At 46.1% G+C, this 19,329-nt stretch overlaps 2 protein-coding genes across 52 annotated transcripts in view; both read right to left on the bottom strand.

The window, feature by feature from the left end:
• Positions 1-532: 532 nt before the first annotated feature.
• Positions 533-6,183, bottom strand: klhl18 (kelch-like family member 18). Of its 2 annotated transcripts, none has more exons than XM_004078856.5 (10): positions 6,001-6,183; positions 4,923-5,053; positions 4,701-4,841; positions 4,430-4,628; positions 3,498-3,658; positions 3,208-3,344; positions 2,314-2,536; positions 1,695-1,799; positions 1,435-1,546; positions 533-1,358 (listed from the first exon to the last, which is right to left on the bottom strand). In XM_004078856.5, the coding sequence occupies exons 1-10, from the start codon at positions 6,127-6,129 to the stop codon at positions 972-974; spliced, it is 1,725 nt and encodes a 574-aa protein (XP_004078904.1). In that variant the 5' UTR covers positions 6,130-6,183; the 3' UTR covers positions 533-971. The 2 variants fall into 2 exon arrangements, with proteins under 2 accessions (XP_004078904.1, XP_078790855.1); XM_078934729.1 differs by lacking the exon at positions 6,001-6,183 and adding an exon at positions 5,426-5,556.
• A 6,212-nt stretch (positions 6,184-12,395) lies between these two features.
• dlg1b (discs large MAGUK scaffold protein 1b) overlaps positions 12,396-19,329 on the bottom strand; it is a 53,619-nt gene continuing 46,685 nt past the window's right edge. For 14 of the 50 annotated variants that reach the window (XM_023965513.2, XM_078934697.1, XM_023965504.2 and 11 more), the window contains 7 exons: positions 18,817-18,916; positions 16,678-16,719; positions 16,186-16,236; positions 14,724-15,076; positions 14,509-14,618; positions 14,327-14,418; positions 12,396-13,806 (listed from right to left, as the gene is read on the bottom strand). In XM_023965513.2, the coding sequence (XP_023821281.1) occupies positions 13,700-13,806; positions 14,327-14,418; positions 14,509-14,618; positions 14,724-15,076; positions 16,186-16,236; positions 16,678-16,719; positions 18,817-18,916 (855 nt within the window). In that variant the 3' untranslated portion in view covers positions 12,396-13,699. Of the gene's footprint in view, positions 13,807-14,326; positions 14,419-14,508; positions 14,619-14,723; positions 15,077-16,185; positions 16,237-16,677; positions 16,720-18,472; positions 18,507-18,816; positions 18,917-19,329 lie in introns of all 50 variants that reach the window. The other 36 variants (XM_078934711.1, XM_078934712.1, XM_078934696.1 and 33 more) reach the window with 7 other exon arrangements.

The following is a 19,329-nucleotide window of genomic DNA, read 5'->3' as shown; positions in this document are numbered from 1 at the left end:
CCTCGAGGGACGGGATCCTACAAGTTTTTCAAACAACCGGCCATTGAAGCTCCTTGTTGGCTAAACACACCTGATCATGGTGATCAGTGGTGGATAAGGCAGGGTTTCTGGAAAAGCAGCAGGAGGCCTGGTGTTTGTCCCCCCTGGTTTAGAGGGGGGGCTCAGCTCAGGCTGACAGACGTTTCTCCAGAAAACACACCTATGGGCTCAACAGCATTACCTCAGACAACTTCCTGCTTCTGAGTCACACGACTCCAGTCCAGTTAGTCTCTGAGATTACCGCCCACTTCTAAAAGCCACCATAGAAAGGGTGCAGGCTGATATATGAACCTACATGCAGAGAGCCTGGGACTGAGTCAGAACCAGCCTGAACGTGGTCACTGTTGGGTCAGAGGCGGCCCAGAACACGAAGAGGACAGAACCTGTTCAAAGCAAAGGCATTATGAAGCCAAAACGGATCAGAACCAGGTAAGAACAGGGCAAAGACAGGCCAGAACTTTGGGGGCTGATGTGAACACAGAACATCAGGCGGTTCTAAACCGAGACGTTTTGTCTTTATTGATCCGTGAGGAAGACACAGACAGCTGATAAATAATCAAAAACAGGTAAAGTTCGATCTTCTGCTGATGCACAGAGAGTCCTGAACGGCTGCTGAAGACGTGCAAACGCTGAGGAGGAGCAGCAGCGCCTCCTGCAGGCGCCCTCTTCAGCCCCACCTCTCCACACCTGCAGTCAGGCCACAGAAGAGGAGGCGTGTCAGAATGTTCCTCCTGTCTGCAGCTTTGGAGGAAGTCCCTTCTGACTGGTCACGTTCAACATCGGAATCTACATGAATCATCCACACACGCACTAGTTTTTCCCAGAATACCACAGGCCAGGCATGGACGCCACTTTGAGCCTGCCGTCGTACCCATACAGCTCAGAAAACATCTCCAGAGGGGTCTTGACCCCCTCGATCCTGAGTGGTTTGTTTAAGCCGGCGGCAGGGGGATGCAGCCGACACCAACCCCTCCCTCGTGGCTCGCCATGGCGGCCATAAAAGTCCAACGATTGGTGTCGGGATTGTACATTTCCACAGAGCTGAGGTTCGACTGCCCGTCATACCCGCCGACCGCAAACAGGCGGCCGCCGGTGGCAACCAGTGACACCCGGCTGCGCCGCGTGTTCATGGGTACCAGGAGGCTCCACTGTCCCGATGCTGAGCTGTACACCTCCGCCCCGCTCAGGAAGCCCGAGCCGTCGTACCCCCCAGCCACATACATGTGGCTGCCCAGGACTGCTGCCCCATGACGACAACGCTTGTTCAGCATGGGGGGGGCTAAGTGCCAGCAGTTGGTGTGATGGTTGTAGTACTCCACCTGAGGAGGCAGGGCATCAGACACATTATGATGACATCACCCAACATGATAGTGTGGGAGGGGGGCTCTAACTCACCGTGTTGAAGATCTGCAGGCCATCATGGCCCCCCGACACAAAGATCCTCCCCTCAAACACCGTCACACCGGCCGCACTGCGGCTGGCACTCATCTCTGTCACCACCACCCACCTGAAGAGAAGCAGCAGGCACGTCACATGACAGGAAGGAGGGTTTTTTTTAATCTAGACACCCCGTGCTGCGGGGGCGGCTTCCTGTTTGATACTTAGGACAACACATAAACCACGCACCCCCACTGGTGCGGTCTATCCGAACTGACCTGTCAGTCTCTGGAGAGTAACACTCCACAGAATTCAGGGAGGACTTCCCATCATACCCGCCGCACACGTAGATGTGTCCGTCAACCACAACAGTTCCCATGGCGCTGAGGATGACAGCGGATCAATGATTGGTTCAGAGGATCGGTCAGAGTTTGGAGCCTTTAACCGGGGACAGCAAAGTAACACTTTTTGAACGACACAAGTGCCCAAATCCAGGCCTGGACGGCCGGCCTCCTGCTGGTTTTTCAGAAATCTTGCCTTATTTTGCTTCTGATTACCTGGATCAGGTGTGTTTGGCCAATAAGGAGCTTTAATGGCAGGTTGGTTGGAAACTTGAAGGACACCGGCCCTTGAGGCCCGGATTTGGGGACCCCTGGTTTACGCAATCAATGTAAACAAGCCAGTTCTGACGCAAAGAAAAGCTGTAAACAAGTCCCTACTGTGAGGTGTTGCACATCAGTGCAAAGCTACTTTCCTCTGCTTCAGAATCGATTGGAATTTTCTTGATCGCGTCAACGGTTGAAGAGTTACGGTAATTGAAAGAACGTCGATACTGGAGCTCAAGCTCTGGTGTTAAAGGGTTAACTCCAGGGTTGTTCAATCTGTCTGATAACTGACCTGCGCTGGCTGTTCATGCTTGAGACCTGCATCCAGCTGTCTGCCTCTGGGTTGTACACCTCTACTGTGCTGAGCCGCGATTGTCCATCATAGCCACCAATGGCATACAGCAGACCGTTAACGACAGCCACTCCCACTCTGCTGCGAGCTGTCCTCATTGGCTGGCAGCGCTCCCAAAAGTTCCCCAATGGGTCAAAAACCTCAACCAGGTTTAAGGAGTCCCCTGTGGAAGAAAGAGATCAAGGTGTACCACAGGGTTCTGTTCTTAGTCCAATACTGTTTAGTCCAAGTCTAAAGGCTTAAAACACAGAGAATCTTTAAATTATAAATTAGGTTTTATTTCATGCCTTTACAAAAGATCTTTTCTCTTTTTATTGTATTTCTTAAGCTACATTCACACTGAATGCAATTCACGTGTCAGGGGCGGCTAGTTTCAATGTTAAGTCAATGTACAGGCGCAAAAAGAGGGGCTGCGGTGCGATTTGAGCGTCGGGTATCTGTGCGGTATACGCCGCAATCTGGCGGCAGCCTATTTTGGACAGCAGGAAAATATACCATCTTAACTTTGGTGAAGAATTTGCGTCTATCAACCAATCAGAAACTAAGCTTTGGTCCGTGACGTGTTGATGATGTAATCCAGAAAATAATAAAAAAGTTGTCTAATTTTATTCTCATCTTTATTTTTTCCGTCCCCTGACTATTGCAGGACAGCAACTCGGGGGACACAGAGAGATAGAAGTCTGGCTGAAAGCGGCCATCGAATTTGATTATAGCATAATATTCAATAAAGATCTGCCTGACGTTTTAATGTTTTTCTGTAGTCCTTAAAGAGAACCTTAGTAATAAACTGGAGTTTTCTAAATGAATTGAATTTACTAAAGATGAGCAGCTGACCTGAGCTGTTCAGACCGCCAACTGCGTAGATGAGTCCTGTGATGGAGGAGCAGCTCCTCTGTCTGGTTTTAAAGGGGGGGAGATGTGGACGCCGCTGCGGCATGAGGTGGAAATCTTTAGCTTCATCGACCAAATCTCTGAGAAGAATGGATCCGTTGATCAGTGACATGCCAATCAATCAGGAAGGAATCAAAAATAAAACAAGCAGAGCAGGCACGTTTAAAGAAATATTTACCATCTTGTATAGAAAGATTTACACACCTGTGAGCATCTCAGTGCTATGGACTCACCTGCACTTGTGGCAGCAGCGAATCAGCTCGTCCTGCTGGACCCGGTCCGACAGGAACTGAGGGCGGCACAGAGGAAGTCGGATCTTTGACAGCAGCTCCGGGAGCAGGGACTCCCGCCGTTCCCGGTCGTGATAAACCCACGTTAGCACCGCCTCAAACACCTACACAGGTGTCACATACAAACCCCATCAACACACCTGAACATGGCGCCATCATGTGATTGTGACAGATGCCGTGCACCTGCACAGGTATCCCTAGGTTTCCACAATATAACCATGTGTCTTCATTCAGAAATTTTCGGCATCCCCCTCTAGATCAGTGGTCCCCAACCTTTTTAAAGCCACAGACCGGTAGGACATCATACAAAGTTTTCACGGACCGGTTTCTCAGGTGTGGGCTGACAATTAATGTAGCAACGCTATGATAAAAAAAGGATCATGGACGTAACAAGGTGAGTCCTGAGCTTTTATTTTGACATGTGTAACATTGTAATTCGCACAGCTGTCATCATCCTCTCCGATTCCCACACTCATGGTGCAAAATAGAAGTACTGTCTATCAAATGTAGCTTTCTTTTTTTCTGGAAGTGGAAGGCTCCCTCTTCTGTCTCCTGGCTGGGCGTTTTCCCCTTGGCAAAGAAACTTTCAAGACGTTTGTTTTTACTCATTTTGCTAGCTCCTGGGTTTTATTTTAGCGGTATCATATAACGTGACAGAGAAGAGCGCCTAGGCCTGCATCAAGATCGACATAGAGAATCGGGCAATTTTTCAAAATAAAACATTTTTCAGATTCTGAAATAAATAAAACGGAAGTAATACAAGTTCTTTATACTTTCCGTGCGGCCCGGTGCCAAATGAACAACAGACCGGTACCGGTCCGCGGCCCCGGGGTTGGGGACCGCTGCTCTAGAACATCTCCCATGATGCCTCTCACCTGCTCCTCTGCTTTCACGTTGAGCTCGTCACAGCCCACCAGCTCCAGCACCTCCTCAGTCCTCAAACCCAGGAACTCCTCCGACAGGGAGACGTCCACAAAGTGCTGGTGAAGGTAGCTGTTGGCTGAGTCGTACAGCGTTGTGCACATCATGGTTTCCGCGAACTGTCGAACGCCCAGACAGTTCTTGGGGTGTAACCTGACCCAGAACACAGTTACTCCACTGACAGCGGGATCTGACAGTTTTCCAGGCCAGTGCCGCGGCACTCACCTCTCCTGCAGGAAGGAGCAGCAGGCGTCTTTGACGTTCTGCAGCTGGAGAAAGCTGGAGCCGATCAGGAGAGCCTGAACGTTCTGTTGGTCGATGGCCACATGGCCGCTGTATGCAAAGTTGATGAGAGCCTCCAGAGCGCTGCAGCAAAGACACTGCTCATTCCGGTTCTGCTGACCCTGAGCATCTCATACCTGACGCCCTGCCTCCACAGCTGCTTACCTGGGGTCCATGCCCTGCATGAGGATCTCGTCCTGCTTGCACTCCACCATGTCGTTGGTGAACATGGCGTGGAAGTAAGGGATGGAGGCCGCCAGGACGATGCGATGGGCGCTGAACTTGTGATCGCCCACCTGCAGGTGGAACCTCGGGTTAGATCACCTGTTCTATGATCTGTTTCAACAGATGTTCTCAGGTTACAGGCAGCTCCAGCTGAAAGAACTGCACTCAGCATCCCAAGACAGGCGAGACTGTGACCAAGACACACCAAAATGTACCAGAGAACTACATGAAATTCATTTGAATCCGTCAAGAAGCAAAGTCCTGTTAGATCCCCTTAAAGTCCCACTCTCATCATCTTTTGAATGAAAGTAAAAATTGGTCTTTCACGTCGACTTTAGCCAAAATCTCATAAAATCTGTGTGGTTTTCTAGGACATAGTTTCTGGAGAGTAGAGCAGTAATTGGTCAGAAATTACAGTACAGTCGGTGCGGGGTGAGCCCAACCTCTTCCTGTCATCAATCGGTTTAATTCTCTTCCACTAGCTTACAGCACCGGAAAACACACCAACAGAACCTGCTTGTTCTGGTGCTGATGGTGCTGCTCTATGCTGCTGGAGGCACTGGCCACTGAAAGGTGTCGGTCACACCTTTTTGACCAGATGTTTTGAAAAATCCAATCCAAAATCTGAGCCTTCGAGCTCCTGACACCTGCTCCTTCATGGTCACGTGACCAGGTCTAGCTCAGACCCGGAAATACATGTGTACGTGTGTAGATCTGCTCCTGCTCTGAACCTGAAGCTGTCTGCAGTCACTGGACAACCTTCCTGTGACGTACCTAAGCCACTAATGCAGGCGCAGTCAAGCGGATCACCGTGATCGATCATGTGATCAGTTCTAATGCCACTTATCGATGGCGGAAACGCCCGTCCATCAGAAAGGGGGCACGTTCACACACACCTCAGTCTCAGAACCTTGCAGTGACGTCACAACCCGATCAGCTCTCGTCATAATCTGCTGTTAGCATGTTGTTAGCATGGTAGCCGGTAGGCGGACTGGCCTCAAACGAAGGGAGTTTTTACCTTGAGTGTGACGTCACAGAGCTTGCCCTGACGCCGGATCTCCTCCATGACGACATAGCCTCGCGCCGGCAGGTCGTGCACCGAAAAATGAACTAAATCCTCGAGCTCTTCGCAGAGATCGTCTCCCATCGTCAGCGGCTGCGCGGACTGACCCCTGCGAGCCACCGTACCTGCTGCGGCTGCGCAGATGGAACCCTTCGAGATGCCGTAGCAACCGCGCGCAGCGCACAGTTGACAGGCTGAGACCGGCAGCCATCTAAGTACTGTATCTATTATGAGCCCAGTTTTTAAATACATTTTCACATCCATCTTTTCCTGCTTATCCAGAGCTGAGTTATGGGGGCAACAGTCTCCATGAACACAAATACAACCTTCAGTTCTACAGGAGGAACTCCAAGGCATCCCAGACTCAGGCCCTCTAGTCATGGGGGCCTCCTCCCAGTACAAACCCCCTGAGGGACGCATCGGTTAGCAATATGACCTCGCTGTTGTCTTCTCTTACTGAGATGCAGCAGTGGAATTTCTCCAGCTTCCTCCTGTGTGACGAGCTTTGATTAATCATGAATACTTTTACTTTTAGTGGCCTCTATAGGATTTTGCTGGTTAATTGACTTGTTTGCAGCTTCTTGGCAAACTCAGAGACCCCCAAAGGTTGTGTATCTGTCCATAATGTATGGAATTTTGACTGTATAGGAGAACTGGAATGAGTGAGTGTCACGTCAGCCACTGAAAATGGTTTACTTCTGGCTCCAAGTGAATGAAGTCCATTTAATCACCATTTTTCGCAATTCGGAGGTCACCATACTGGAGCCTGACAACATCAGTAAGCAGTGATCGGTCTGTGTTAGTCTGAGTCAATGTTTCTATGGCAACCGCTTTCAGCAATCCGGAGAGAGCTTGTTGGAAGTCCACACTCCTTCCACCTGAAAGTGGGCTCGGGAGAATCTGTCAATCAAATGTTCCAAACGTTTGATGAGAGACCACATACTTTTACTGAGGCATTTGATTGGTCAGTTTATAACTTGCAATAAAAGGAAAAAGAATCATGAAAAAAAGGCTACAACATGCAAAAAAATGTATCAGAGCAAGAATGGTTATTCTGAAAAATAGAATGACTGAGAAGGAGCTTTTAGGTTTTCTATAGACGTCTATTGGAGCTTGGCTTTGACCAGCAGGTACTTCCTGTTTGGAAGATGAGGGGGGGGGGGGGGGGGGTAGCTCACTCCAGTTCTCATTCACTGTCAATGCACACAATCAATGGGACCGAAGCAAATTATGGCCCATCAGGAAAAAGAAATTTCAACATCAATTTCAGTTTTAACTTTTTTTTTTGAGAATTAACACAAACAAACAAACAAGGATTCCAGGGGCCTGTTTCAGAAAGGAGGTTCAACCAACTCTGAGGTTAAACTTGAACTCTGAGTTGGTCAATCGAGAGATTAACAACTGTGAGTTTTTCTGTTTCAGAGAAGCTGATCCGAGTTAGGTCAATCAACTCTGAGTGGACTGATTCGGAGTTAAGCGTGCGCACCGTGACTATAAAAAGCCATTATCAATGGAGCGCAGATATTACGAGTCACCATGGCAACCGTGGAAAAAAAGAGGTCTGCGTATTTTTCGCCAGCTGAACTTGACGTGCTGCTGCAGAGTTACAGTGAATATGAGCACATATTCCAGAAGAAAAGCAACACCGCTGCATCTGCAAAACAGAGACAGTTAGCGTGGGAAAACATAGCTGCTCAAGTTAATGCGTAAGTTTGCATTTAAATCATTGTTATAAAATATTGGCTGTAATAACTTTTTAAATAGCGTAAGGTGTGAATTAAAAAATGGCGATATTTAGGAGTACTTTTGAAGTGTTATTCCTGGTGTAATTGCATGAAATGCTGCATAGTGTACAGAACCAATCTGGGGGGAAAATGCATTTTATGTTGATAATGTTTAGAGGACTTTTTTGTTAACCTTCCCCTCTTGCAAACTTTGGTCAGTTTAATATTAATACATGCAATTGTGTTTTTAAAGTGAACTTTTGTCTACTGTTGAACCTTTCGCTGCGCGAAGACTTCTCCTTTCTTTTCTCTCGTCTTTCCGACCGACCGTGGTCAGAAGCGCAGGGGAGATTTCCTTCAGGGCCGAAGGGAAATCTCCTTCGGGGTTCACATCCCGTTGGAAACCCTCAACCTCCAGAGCGGATTAAGAATGACTCCAAAACAGTTATTCTGGGAATGACACCTTCTCTTTATTTAACTAAGTGCTCCGTCCTCCGAACACACAATATATACCACGCTCACCCCCCCCCCCCCCATCTGCACCTGCACTTGCCCCTCCCCTTGTCACTCGTGGATCGCACCCCGCTCAGCACATACACACTGCAACACTACCCTTGTATTGATCAAGTGGTATAGGTTTATACGGGATTAAGAAAGTAAGCAGTGCTAGAAAATGGTGTTTCCAAAAAGTAATTGATACAGTAATCTAATTCAATGTCCCTGATTTCATTTTCATGTATATTCAATCCTGCAGGAATTAAAAGAACATGGCAGCAGCTAAAAATGAAGTATAAAAACATAATTCAATCAGGTCAAATGTGAGCATGTCATGGATGTAGGCTTTGTTGACAATATTTGACATATGAAACATCTACATAGCAATATATATCTAATGTTGTTTTCATTGTATATGTAATTGATTGCAACGAAAAACGGTAAAACTCAAACAAAAACGTATGGGGAAATGACAAAAAATCGAGTCTTCTCAAAATCCTCGCACGACGTAAATGTAATTCTCTAGGAATGAATGCAGCCTCCTCGTCTATTGGGTCCTCCAAAAAAGGACAAGCCATTCTTGTCACTTAGACCGTCTCTGTGTGACGGGAATGTGGGCAATGAGGTTAAAGCAAAAAATACCGCTTCGTCTTTAAAAAGGGGAGGGGACGGGCAGAAACTTTGAGTTTAGAGAATAAAACCTGCTCCCGACCAGGTTAGGTTCACAGAGTAAGTAACCATGGACACTGACTCCGAGTAGAAGTTACCTCTCTTTCAGAAACGGGTTTGACTTACTCTGCTTTCTCTGGTTTAACAAACCTCCCATTCTGAAACGGAAAACCCAGGGTTTCCCTGATTTCAGGGTTAACCCACTCTGAGTTTACACTTAACCTCCTTTCTGAAACAGGCCCATGGTCTTCCTCCTTGTAGGGCATGGCTGTGAATATATTTGATATTGGTTCAGGACTGATGTTGGGAAAAAGGTTAAATTCTTAATTTATTACAGAAACAAATAAAGGATATCTGGAAAACTATAATATCACAATAGTTTGAACTGCTTTGTAGTTATTTGACCCTCACCTCACCAGGAAAACCTTGTTGTACCAAATAATTTGAACAAGGAAAAAATACGTAAAATTTGATTTTTTTGTTGTTGTATCCAGATGGTAAAGTGAAAGTGCTCTTTTTATTCTGTATTAAAGGGTTTACAGATACATCTAGACCCCAGCTTCCTCTGCCACACATGACAGTTTATCATATTCTGACTGGAGGAGGGTCAATCAGATCAGAGCTTTAGAAATGCACTGATCAAAAAAACATCTACTTTAATCACCTTCAGTTGTAACGTTAAACAAATAGTCCAGCGATAAGCTCAACCACCCGGAGAGACATCTATATGTGAATTTATCAATTTCACTCATGAAAGTCTGCACTGCTTCCTGTACACATTTGCTTCCAGGACTCTGTAATCTCAGATTCTGACTTTAGTCTCAAAATTCTGACAATGGGGTCGGCAGAAAGCAAAACACGGGAGTTAAGTAGGGCTGCACATGTGGATATATATATATGGTTTCTCTGTACTTCCTCCCACAGACGAGCTGCTGCTCCATGCTGATTAACCACTTTGTGTAAAGGTGACCAGTCTGGATGACTGCAAGCAGAGAGTGAGGAGGATGAAGGCTGTGTGATGAGCAAGGAGACGTGAAGGACAGCAAAAACAGAGACAAACTTTGAAAAAGAATCCTACCGACCTCATGTCTGTGTGCCTCAAATGTCATTGATTACGGTACTATACGTCTCTTATATGTTTGTAATCACATGTACACAGACACTAGATATGTTCTTTTATTGTTTGAAATATTGATTCCGTGACAGGATTTAGAAGCTGCATTAACTTTGACAGCAACATAAATCAAAATAAAGGATTTTGTTTAGAAATCTTTGGTGCAGTCGTACACAGCAGGAAAATCAAAGAAAATCTGATCAAAAACTAGTAAATCAAAACCTTTAATAGCAGAACACGGTCTCTCTGTAGTATTGCTCAGATGTTTTGTCTTTTGGTTTGATGCTGCACTAGTTCCTCCTCTGTATTCTCTGGAAGCATTATTTCTTCTGATGGCTCTTTAGACAAGGAGACTGTGTTTCACAGCAGAAAACCAGCCTAATAATGAACCATAAAACCATAACCCTGTTGACGAAGGTCTATGTCTGTACAACACAGGAACCTGCAGGTCTGTTCTACTGATCAAAATCATGTTCCACGTGATGTCAAGTACGGGAATCCAACAGCAATGAGTTTCGGCGTAGTCCACATTGAGGCCACGGCTATCAAACCCCAGTATGACACTGTGGAAAGTACATGCATGCTGTGGCAGTTGACCCGACCTCAACTAGTGCTTACAGCAGAGGTGGGCACTGAGGGCCGCATTCCTGCATGTTTTCCAGCATACCCTGCTCTGGCATGTTCTAATTGGCTGGACACACCTGAACCAGGTAATCAGCCATGAGTAGGGAAAGGCTATCTTGAAATCATGCAGACACACCGGCCCTCGAGGCCTGGGGCCTGTTTCAGAAAGGAGGTTCAACCAACTCTGAGGTTGAACTTGAACTCCGAGTTGGTCAATCGGGAGATTAACAACTCTGAGTTTTCTGTTTCAGAGAAGCTGATCCGAGTTAGATCAATCAACTCTGAGTGGACTGATTCGGAGGTGAGCGTGAGCACCGCGACTATAAGAAGCCATTATCAATGGAGCGCAGATATCACGAGTCACCATGGCAACCGTGAAAAAAAGAGGTCTGCGTATTTTTCTCCAGCTGAACTTGACGTGCTGCTGCAGAGTTACAGTGAATATGAGCACATATTCCAGAAGAAAAGCAACACCGCTGCATCTGCAAAACAGAGACAGTTAGCGTGGGAAAACATAGCTGCTCAAGTTAATGCGGAAGTTTGCATTTAAATCATTGTTATAAAATATTGGCTGCAATAATTTTTTAAATAGCGTACGGTGTGAAATAAAAAATGGGGATATTTAGGTGTACTTTTGAAGTGTTATTCCTGGTGTAAATGCATGAAATGCTGCATAGTGTACAGAACCAATGGGGGGGGGGGGGGGCGGCATTTAACGTCGGTAATGTTTAAAGGACTTCCTTGTTAACATTCCCCTCTTGCAAACGTTGGTCATTTTAATATTAATACATGCAATTGTGTTTTTCAAAGTGAACTTTTGTCTACTGTTGAACCTTTCGCTGCGCGAAGACTTCTCCTTTCTTTTCTCTCGTCTTTCCGACCGACCGTGGTCAGAAGCGCAGGGGAGATTTCCTTCAGGGCCGAAAGGAATTCTCCTTCGGGGTTCACTTCCCGTTGGAAACCCTCAACCTCCAGAGCGGATTAAGAATGACTCCAAAACAGTTATTCTGGGAATGACACCTTCTCTTTATTTAACTAAGTGCTCCGCTCCCAGATGATCCCTCGGTAGGAATCCCCTCCATCCTGATCAGCTGATGTAGTCATGGAGGACTTCTTTATCTGCACTCAGCCTCATTTTTTCTTCTCTGAACGGTTTTATTACTAGTTTTCTTCCGTCTTGGATTGTGGAGCGCAGATGTAATTTTCCTTCAGTATCTATGGCACTTTTGTACTTTTTGGAAAGATGAGCATCGTGTTGTTTCATGTTAAGTTTGGAATTTGCTTGACATGGCTTAATGATTACAATTTTGCATTATATTAGCATTATGATAATTGGTTGGCATTTTTTTTGTTAAGATTTTATATTGTCAAAATATTGTAGTGTTTTGTGTAAGGGCTTTAACCTGGAGGTTTGTATTAGGTTTTACAGTTATGTTTTGTATTACTCGTGCCATACGTTTATGCACATTTCTTCTTTGTTTGTGGGTAGCAGTCTTTAAAAATGAGACACTTGGACTTCCCCTCTCTGCTGGAACATCTGCTGTATCTTCATGTATCTTTAATCCAAACACACAAATTAAATGTGCGGAGAGAACTGAAGCTTTCTCGTCGTCCCTGAAGAACTGAGGAGGAGCGTTTCACCAGAACTTCCTTCATTTTCTTCATCCTCAGTCCTACAGGAAAACAAAAACTTCAGCCTCTTGCATAAAAACCAGAGCCGGCTGTTCTTGTTAACTTTTATTATGCTTAAAAAAGAAAAGTAAAGACAGGTGGTGGTCAAAGAAAAGAAAAAAATATATTCAAATATCAGTATATGTTTGTATATGATTAGGAAGCAGAGAAAATAATGCTGTTGTCTTCCATTTCAATATAGACTCTCGTAAGAAAATAGGCAGTTTACCAGGTTACATTTGCAGACATCCAGGCCCCGCCCACTCATGTCACATGACCAACCATGTTCTTTATGGTGACACAACCTTCAGGGTTCCAGCTTAAAGTGCAGAAGGCGCCATCCCCCAGACTGCCAAAGAGGGAGGGGGCAGTTCCAGGAAGGCTCCGGAATCGCGATGAAAATCAGGAATTCAAAGGGTCCAGAATCCGAACCCAAAGACGTCTGCTCTGGAAGCTTCACACAAAACAAACCATCTTCCTAAAACTGACAAAAATATCTCTTCAGTCGGTGAATTTTAACAAAGGAGATTTCAATTTATATTAAGTTCTTTGTTATTTATTAAAACAGAAATGTTATTTTAATTCTGTTAAAGAATTGTCAGTCATTTCTAGAAAACTTAAATTTTTTTATCAGATTAAAACCTGTACAATTTGAGTTTCATAAGATATATTTTTGGTTTTTCTCTAAACAGATTTCTGTCTGATCCATCAGCTCATTCGGTAAAAAAATACACAGATATATATTACAGTGGAGGGGGGGGGTCCTGCACTTTGACACTGAGCTAATGCGTTCAGTTTTTCTCCATAAATGTCTTCTAATGACAAACTGTTCCACTGTCTGGTGGATCTCACAGCTAATCGGAATCGCCCCCCAGTGGCAGAGCAGGAACCCTGCGGGGTCCTGATGAAGCCGGCACAGCAACAGAGCCAAACATCCATAAAACCAAAACAGTAAAAGAGAGACGGCAGACTTTCAGGGGCTGATGGGAAATAAGTGGGCGAACGTACATGCTGTCAAAGCTCCAACGTGCAAAGATTTGCTTTGAGACAAACAGCGCAGGAAACTCTGCCCACCTTCAGACCTCACCAGCCAACACCAGGAAATAAAAAAAAACAGAAAACAATAACTAGAAAAGATCAAATCGTATGATTCCTCTTCACCTTCCAGGACTTTCTCCCCACACCTGAGGAGCTGGACTGTCCCACTGTGTCCCATGTGCTTCTGCCCTGATGGTCATTGAACACACCATTAAGTCTGATTGTGCAACGTGAGTCCGCTTAGCTGCTGATGGGAAGGGGGGGGGGTCCTCCTTTTAAAATAAACCAATGAAAAGTAAGGAAGGAGGGGGCGGGGTCTTTATAGCTTCTCCTTGGACTGGACCCAGATGAAGGGACCCGACTGCTCCTCAATGATGTGCTTGGCCAGCTCGTAGATCTCCTCCAGCGTGTCGCCCTGCACGATGGCTGCACACAAACGAAAAACAGTTAGTGACGGCAAAAGAAGCCCCGCCCCCCAGAGCAGGCACCAACAAGCAGCAGCTGTCTGTGCTTTGAACTCAAGCTTCTTTCTGAGTGACTGAACTCGGCATTAGGCACATTAGCAGCTAGATCCACGGTTGGACGTCTGACGCAGAACCCTCACACCTTTCTGAGGTTTAGGAGAAAGAAAAACTCCCATCTGTTAGAGCGCTAGTACATGCGTGTAGGAACACGCATGTATGACGCACATTTCAGAGGATGTTGGATTGGCAGTCTGACTGTCAGTTAAGCGACGTCCTTTAGGGCAAGAATGATGACTGGCTGACAACAATTTTTAAAGAATTATCTTTATATTTGGTTGATTTATTTTTGATGGCCCACCATCTACCCACAGCGGTTGACTAATCGACGGCGATCGACCTCCCCTCTACTGACCAGAGAGGATCTCCCGTTTGAGGATCTCCCCTTGGCTCACCTGTGGCGGTCTAACCTGTAGGGATCTCACCTGTGAAGTGCTCGGTGAACTCGTGCTCCAGTCTGGCGGCTCTGTCGAGGGTCTTCCTGGCCTGCTCCTCTGTCAGACGCTTGTTCATCTCCCTGCAGGAGGGAAAGACGAGCAGAAAGAAGGAAAAAAAATGAGCGACTGCTTGGCTTCAGGGTGAAGGAGGTAAAGAAAGCCGGACTCACATGATGTTCTCTACAGATTTGGGCTTGATGAAGATGGCGATAGGGTGGAGCTGAGTCAGCTGGAGGCGCTTGATGGCGTTCCCTGATACGTCCAGAATGCAGTGTTTACCCTGAGGATTCAACAGAAGCTTTGGATGAAGCTCAGAGAGACAAGTTCAACAACAAATTCACTTAAAAATCTGCACACAAAAGAAGGATTTCAGCTTGACTCGTACCTTCTCAGCCACCTCTCGGACTGACTGAACACTGGTTCCGTACAGATGGTTGTTGTACTGCCCCGCTTCAATGAAGTGGTGGTCCTGGATGTCTTTCTCCATCTGCTCCTTGGAAACCACAAAGTGGTAATCTCTGCCGTCCACTTCATATTCACGCTTGGGCCTCGTCGTATCTGTGAGAACAGAGAGAGGCCTCAGAACCAGAAGCACACGCAAACCCAAAGCCGTCCGGTGATTGGATGTCCGCCTACGTGGGACGCAGGAACCGAATTTGTCAGGAAACTCGGAGATGAGGTCGTCATTGATGCGGTCCTTCATGGGGCCGAGGATGATGACGGGCCGGGTGTAGCTGACTGTCAGAGGGAGAGACGGGTTAGGTCCAAACAGAACTGAGCCAGATGGAACTACAGCAGAATTGTTACCTGGGGACATGCAACAGAGTCACACATTCAGTTTACTTTACTACACCCTGTACTGTTTTCTTTTTGACCCCTGAATATCCAGAAGGTCTTCTACCAGATTTTGTGGATGTCTGCTTCCTGTTCCATCATTGTTGAAGGCCGTCACAGCAGATGTTCACACTTATTGAGTTTGGTTCTACAAGATTCTTCTCAAGTTTTCCTTTAGAGGGATTTTCCTCTCTACTGTCGATTTATACTTCATCAGTTCAGAAAATACACCAAAGACCCTCCATGTGATCTGATGGTCGCTTATTTACACCATTATTACACCTTTTCATTTGATATTTTATTGGAATGAACTGGACTGAATTACATAATGGAATTGGTTACAATCTAAAAATAACCACTGATAGATGAAATCCCTAAAATAGTCAGCTTTCATTTTTTTAAACAACTATTATAAACGTTTTAAGGCGGATGATCTCCTGACTAAACACATTTTACAGTTTTCTCAGACAGACATGAACATTTTCACACTTTTCTCTCTCGTTTAAACTCGCAAAGAACCTTCATAGAAACAGAAGTCCAGTATTAAAGAATGAAAACAGATTTGTGATCAAAGATTTCATAAAGTGAACCCATTCTGTCCAGAACACAGCATAAAGATTGATTGACATGGTCCACAGCCAATCAGGATGCAGAACAGTGTTAAAAAAAGCCTGCAATATTCCACCAAAAAAAAAAACAAAAACAACAGTGAGACTGCAAAAAATGAATATAGCAAGAGACCAATGTATTTGCATCAATAGCAATAACTCGTCCATAATATTTACACCTCGACCACAGTAATGCATTTAGAGAAGTAAAGGTGTTTCAGGTCTATTAGGAAACTGGATAAAGGTAAACTGGAAACTTTCTTTTAAGATTCCCTACTGGGGATTTTTTTAACTCTAAAGTTCTGTTGAAACCCTTTTATCCGTCTTTTATCATCCTCACGTCGCCGGTTCAGACATGCCGAAGTTTCCAGACATAATTACAAAGAAATGTGTAGGAGCTCTCACCTTCCTGTTGAATCACAGGCTCATATGACGGCACCAGCTCCTCCTGACCACCTGGAAACAAACGCTCAGTTTAGACGAGGGCCGGAGAGGAGGAGGAGGAGGAAGAGGAGGGAGAGGATGAAGGATAGACGAAGGATAGAAGAGTCCTCTTTTCAGGTTAGTTTGAAAGTCATTTCAGAGCTTTTATTCTCCACACTTTCCTCCAAGTTACCAAGAGTTCAGCCTCTCAGTTGGAGGTGGGTTCCAGCAGAAGAACACGGGTTCTGAAGGAAACTGCTGGCTTTCTGCAAACTGCACCTTCAGTTTGGGGTTTTCGGGTTATTACAAAATCGTAGCTTTGGCTCTGCTGCCCCGCATGCTGCTTTCAGAACTCAAACGTGCAGTTCTGAGCGCCGGCTCATTGGCAGCGAGTGTGACGTCATGCAGTAACCAGCCAATAGGCTCGCTGCAGACAGAGCAGCGGTTGTTAGTGAGGGAAGCCGGCAGACTTACGGCAGCTGCTCTCGCTGTCACTGGCGTTAGAGGTCACATGCTCTGGAATCAAAACAAACACAGGACAAAGCGGGTCAGCGCTGACCCACAATGCTTTGCTCCAAGCCTAGACCAACATAGTCAGGTGTGAACAGAAGGGCTCACATTAAATACCTCTTCCTGCCCATCTCTGATTGATCGGTCGATTGATCAGAAGCATAGATTCCAATGGTCAAGCTTGCTTAAATGGAACGCGTCCCAGCAGGACTCAAAAACAGACACGGGACCAAAACCCCAAACACGCATCCAGTCAACTGAAACAGAGACTCCCTAAACTTTTTCGTTCTCCATGTGGGCGAGGGCTGAGACGCCAAAACGCTTCCGTTCAGCTTTAAACCCGCTGTCCATCTGCAGATCCGGACCGTTCTCGTTCTTCCTACAGGACTGAACCTTCGTTCTAACTCAAATGTTCACTTTCTCTGCACTGATAACTTTCAAGATACAACAATTTAAAGAAAGACGAGAAACAGAGAAACATCACATTATGATGAAAGAAGAGTCATGAAGGTTCATAAAGGACTTTAGAGAAGAAAGGAAGGTAGATGGAGGGGCTGGTCTCAGACCGTGTGTCCAACAGGAACCATTATAAGCTATGATTACAACTGATCAAACCAAGAATACAGCAACTGACTGTATATGAGAACTGAACAGAATGACTACCTCCCCTCTGGCGTTCAAAATAGGAAGTACCCGCTGGTTCCAAGAATCCAAAATCCCATAGAGTTCTATTAAGAAATTGGTGGCAGTGTAGCTCAGGCGGTAGAGCAGGTCGGCCAACAACCAAAGGGTTGGGGGATCGATCCCCACTCCCCCCAGCCAGCTGTCGCCACCCAAAGCGCGGCTAGTCTGCAGCTCACCGCTCCCCCCTGGGGATGGGTCAAAACGCGGAGAACAGTTTCTCCATTGTGAGATAAATAAAGTATCAATTATTTTATTTTATTTTATTTTTTTAATTCTCAGTCATTATATTTTTTAACATGTTCTTGCTAATCTATTTATTTATTCATGATTTTCTTTCTGCAGTGCAAGTTATCGAAGTTTAAAAACTGGCCAATCAGATGTCCCAAAAACGTAGGCGGTCAAACATTGAACATTCAAAATATTTGATTGACAGGTTCTCCTGAGCCAGCTTTCAGAGGTAGTAGGGGTGTGGCCTTCCAACAAGCTTACTCCTGATTGGAGAGAGTGGTTGCCATAGAAACGGCGGCTCAGACTGACTCTGACCAATCACCGCTAACTGACAATTTCTGGTTCCAACATGGCAATGTTCGTATCGTGAAAAAATATGCGTATTGAATTGACTTGATTATAGCTAGAACAGAAAGTAAGGCCTTATCTGTGGGTGACGTCACACTCAGGCTAGTTCTCATATCCTGTTAATGAATATAATGCAGAAACTGGAGAAATGGAGAAAACCTGAACGTAAAGGAAACAATGAAACCTTCAAGCACAACAGCAGACCCCAGATTGGAACTAGGGGCGTGTCCATTGAAACTAAAATCTATTAGAAAACTAGAGGAAAATAGAAGATAAGAACTACAAAAAAACAGAAGGCCTAAAGAACAAAAGATAAAGACCAAAAAACCCAGAAGAATGGAAACATTGGCTGCTCCCATCTTTTCCTGTTTAGCGCTGTTGTGTTCTGTGTGCGTGGTGTCACACACACACACAGATGACCTGAACGACGAAGGACAGATCAGAGGATCCTGGTGGAGACATCAAACTGGGGGGTTTGAGGGTGGGGGGCGGGACTTACTGTGGGCTTTGAGCGCTGCATCTTCGATGAGGTCCTGCAGGCAGCAGAGGAGAGAAAACGGCCACAAACAGTTACAGACAGCGACAGACAGAGAGAGCAGGGGGGCTGCCGGCCGGCAGGGCGGCAGGGCGGCTATTCTGACCCCCCCAATAGCGGGGGAAGGTGGGGTACTTCCTGTTCAGGTGACTCTTTGAGGTACAGTAAGATTTGATGGACATTCATGGCCAGGCCCTACTGCCGTGACAGCCGGCGAGCAGGTGGACACCGCGACCAGCTGATCTCTCTTCCTGCCACCGACCAGTCTTCTCCCAGCTGACCCCCCCTCCCCCCATGCTGGTACTTACGATCGATGTCGCTGGTCTCCTGCTCGCTCGCCTCTTTGCCCTTGTAGAACGGAAACTTTCGCGTAAACAGGTTCTTTCTACGCCTGTCATTTGTGGACTGCTGAGGAAGAGGAGGAGGGGTGATGAGGGACAACAAAAAAGGGGGGATGAGGGCGCGTTGGCTATGAAGATGAAGAGCAGAGCTCCTCCAGGGAGTCGGAGCTGAGCCGCTGGGATCAGAGCAGCAGCAGAACGTGCACGCGCATGCAGAACCAGCAGAGATGGTTTTGACCCTTTCAGAACCACGGACAGTTCTGTCCACGCCACTTTCTCCTGGGCAACCTGGGCTGCTGCTAACACCCCCCAAAAAACAAAAACAAAAGAAATAAAAAAAATCCCAGAGAGTTTCTAAATCTCAAGAAATCACATTTTCTCCGGTTTGAAATCAATATTTACTCTGTGGGAGAGTTGATTTCCTGCAGTGGAGGGTGTTGCACAGGTTCTGGGTTGGGCGTAGAGTCAAACAGACGTTTT

Source organism: Oryzias latipes, chromosome 17, assembly GCF_053564925.1.
Source record: "Oryzias latipes strain Hd-rR chromosome 17, Olatipes_Hd-rR_3.1".
NCBI lineage: Eukaryota > Metazoa > Chordata > Actinopteri > Beloniformes > Adrianichthyidae > Oryzias > Oryzias latipes.
The sequence above is the reverse complement of the archived record's forward strand: the minus strand, read 5'-3'. Positions and strand labels throughout refer to the sequence as shown.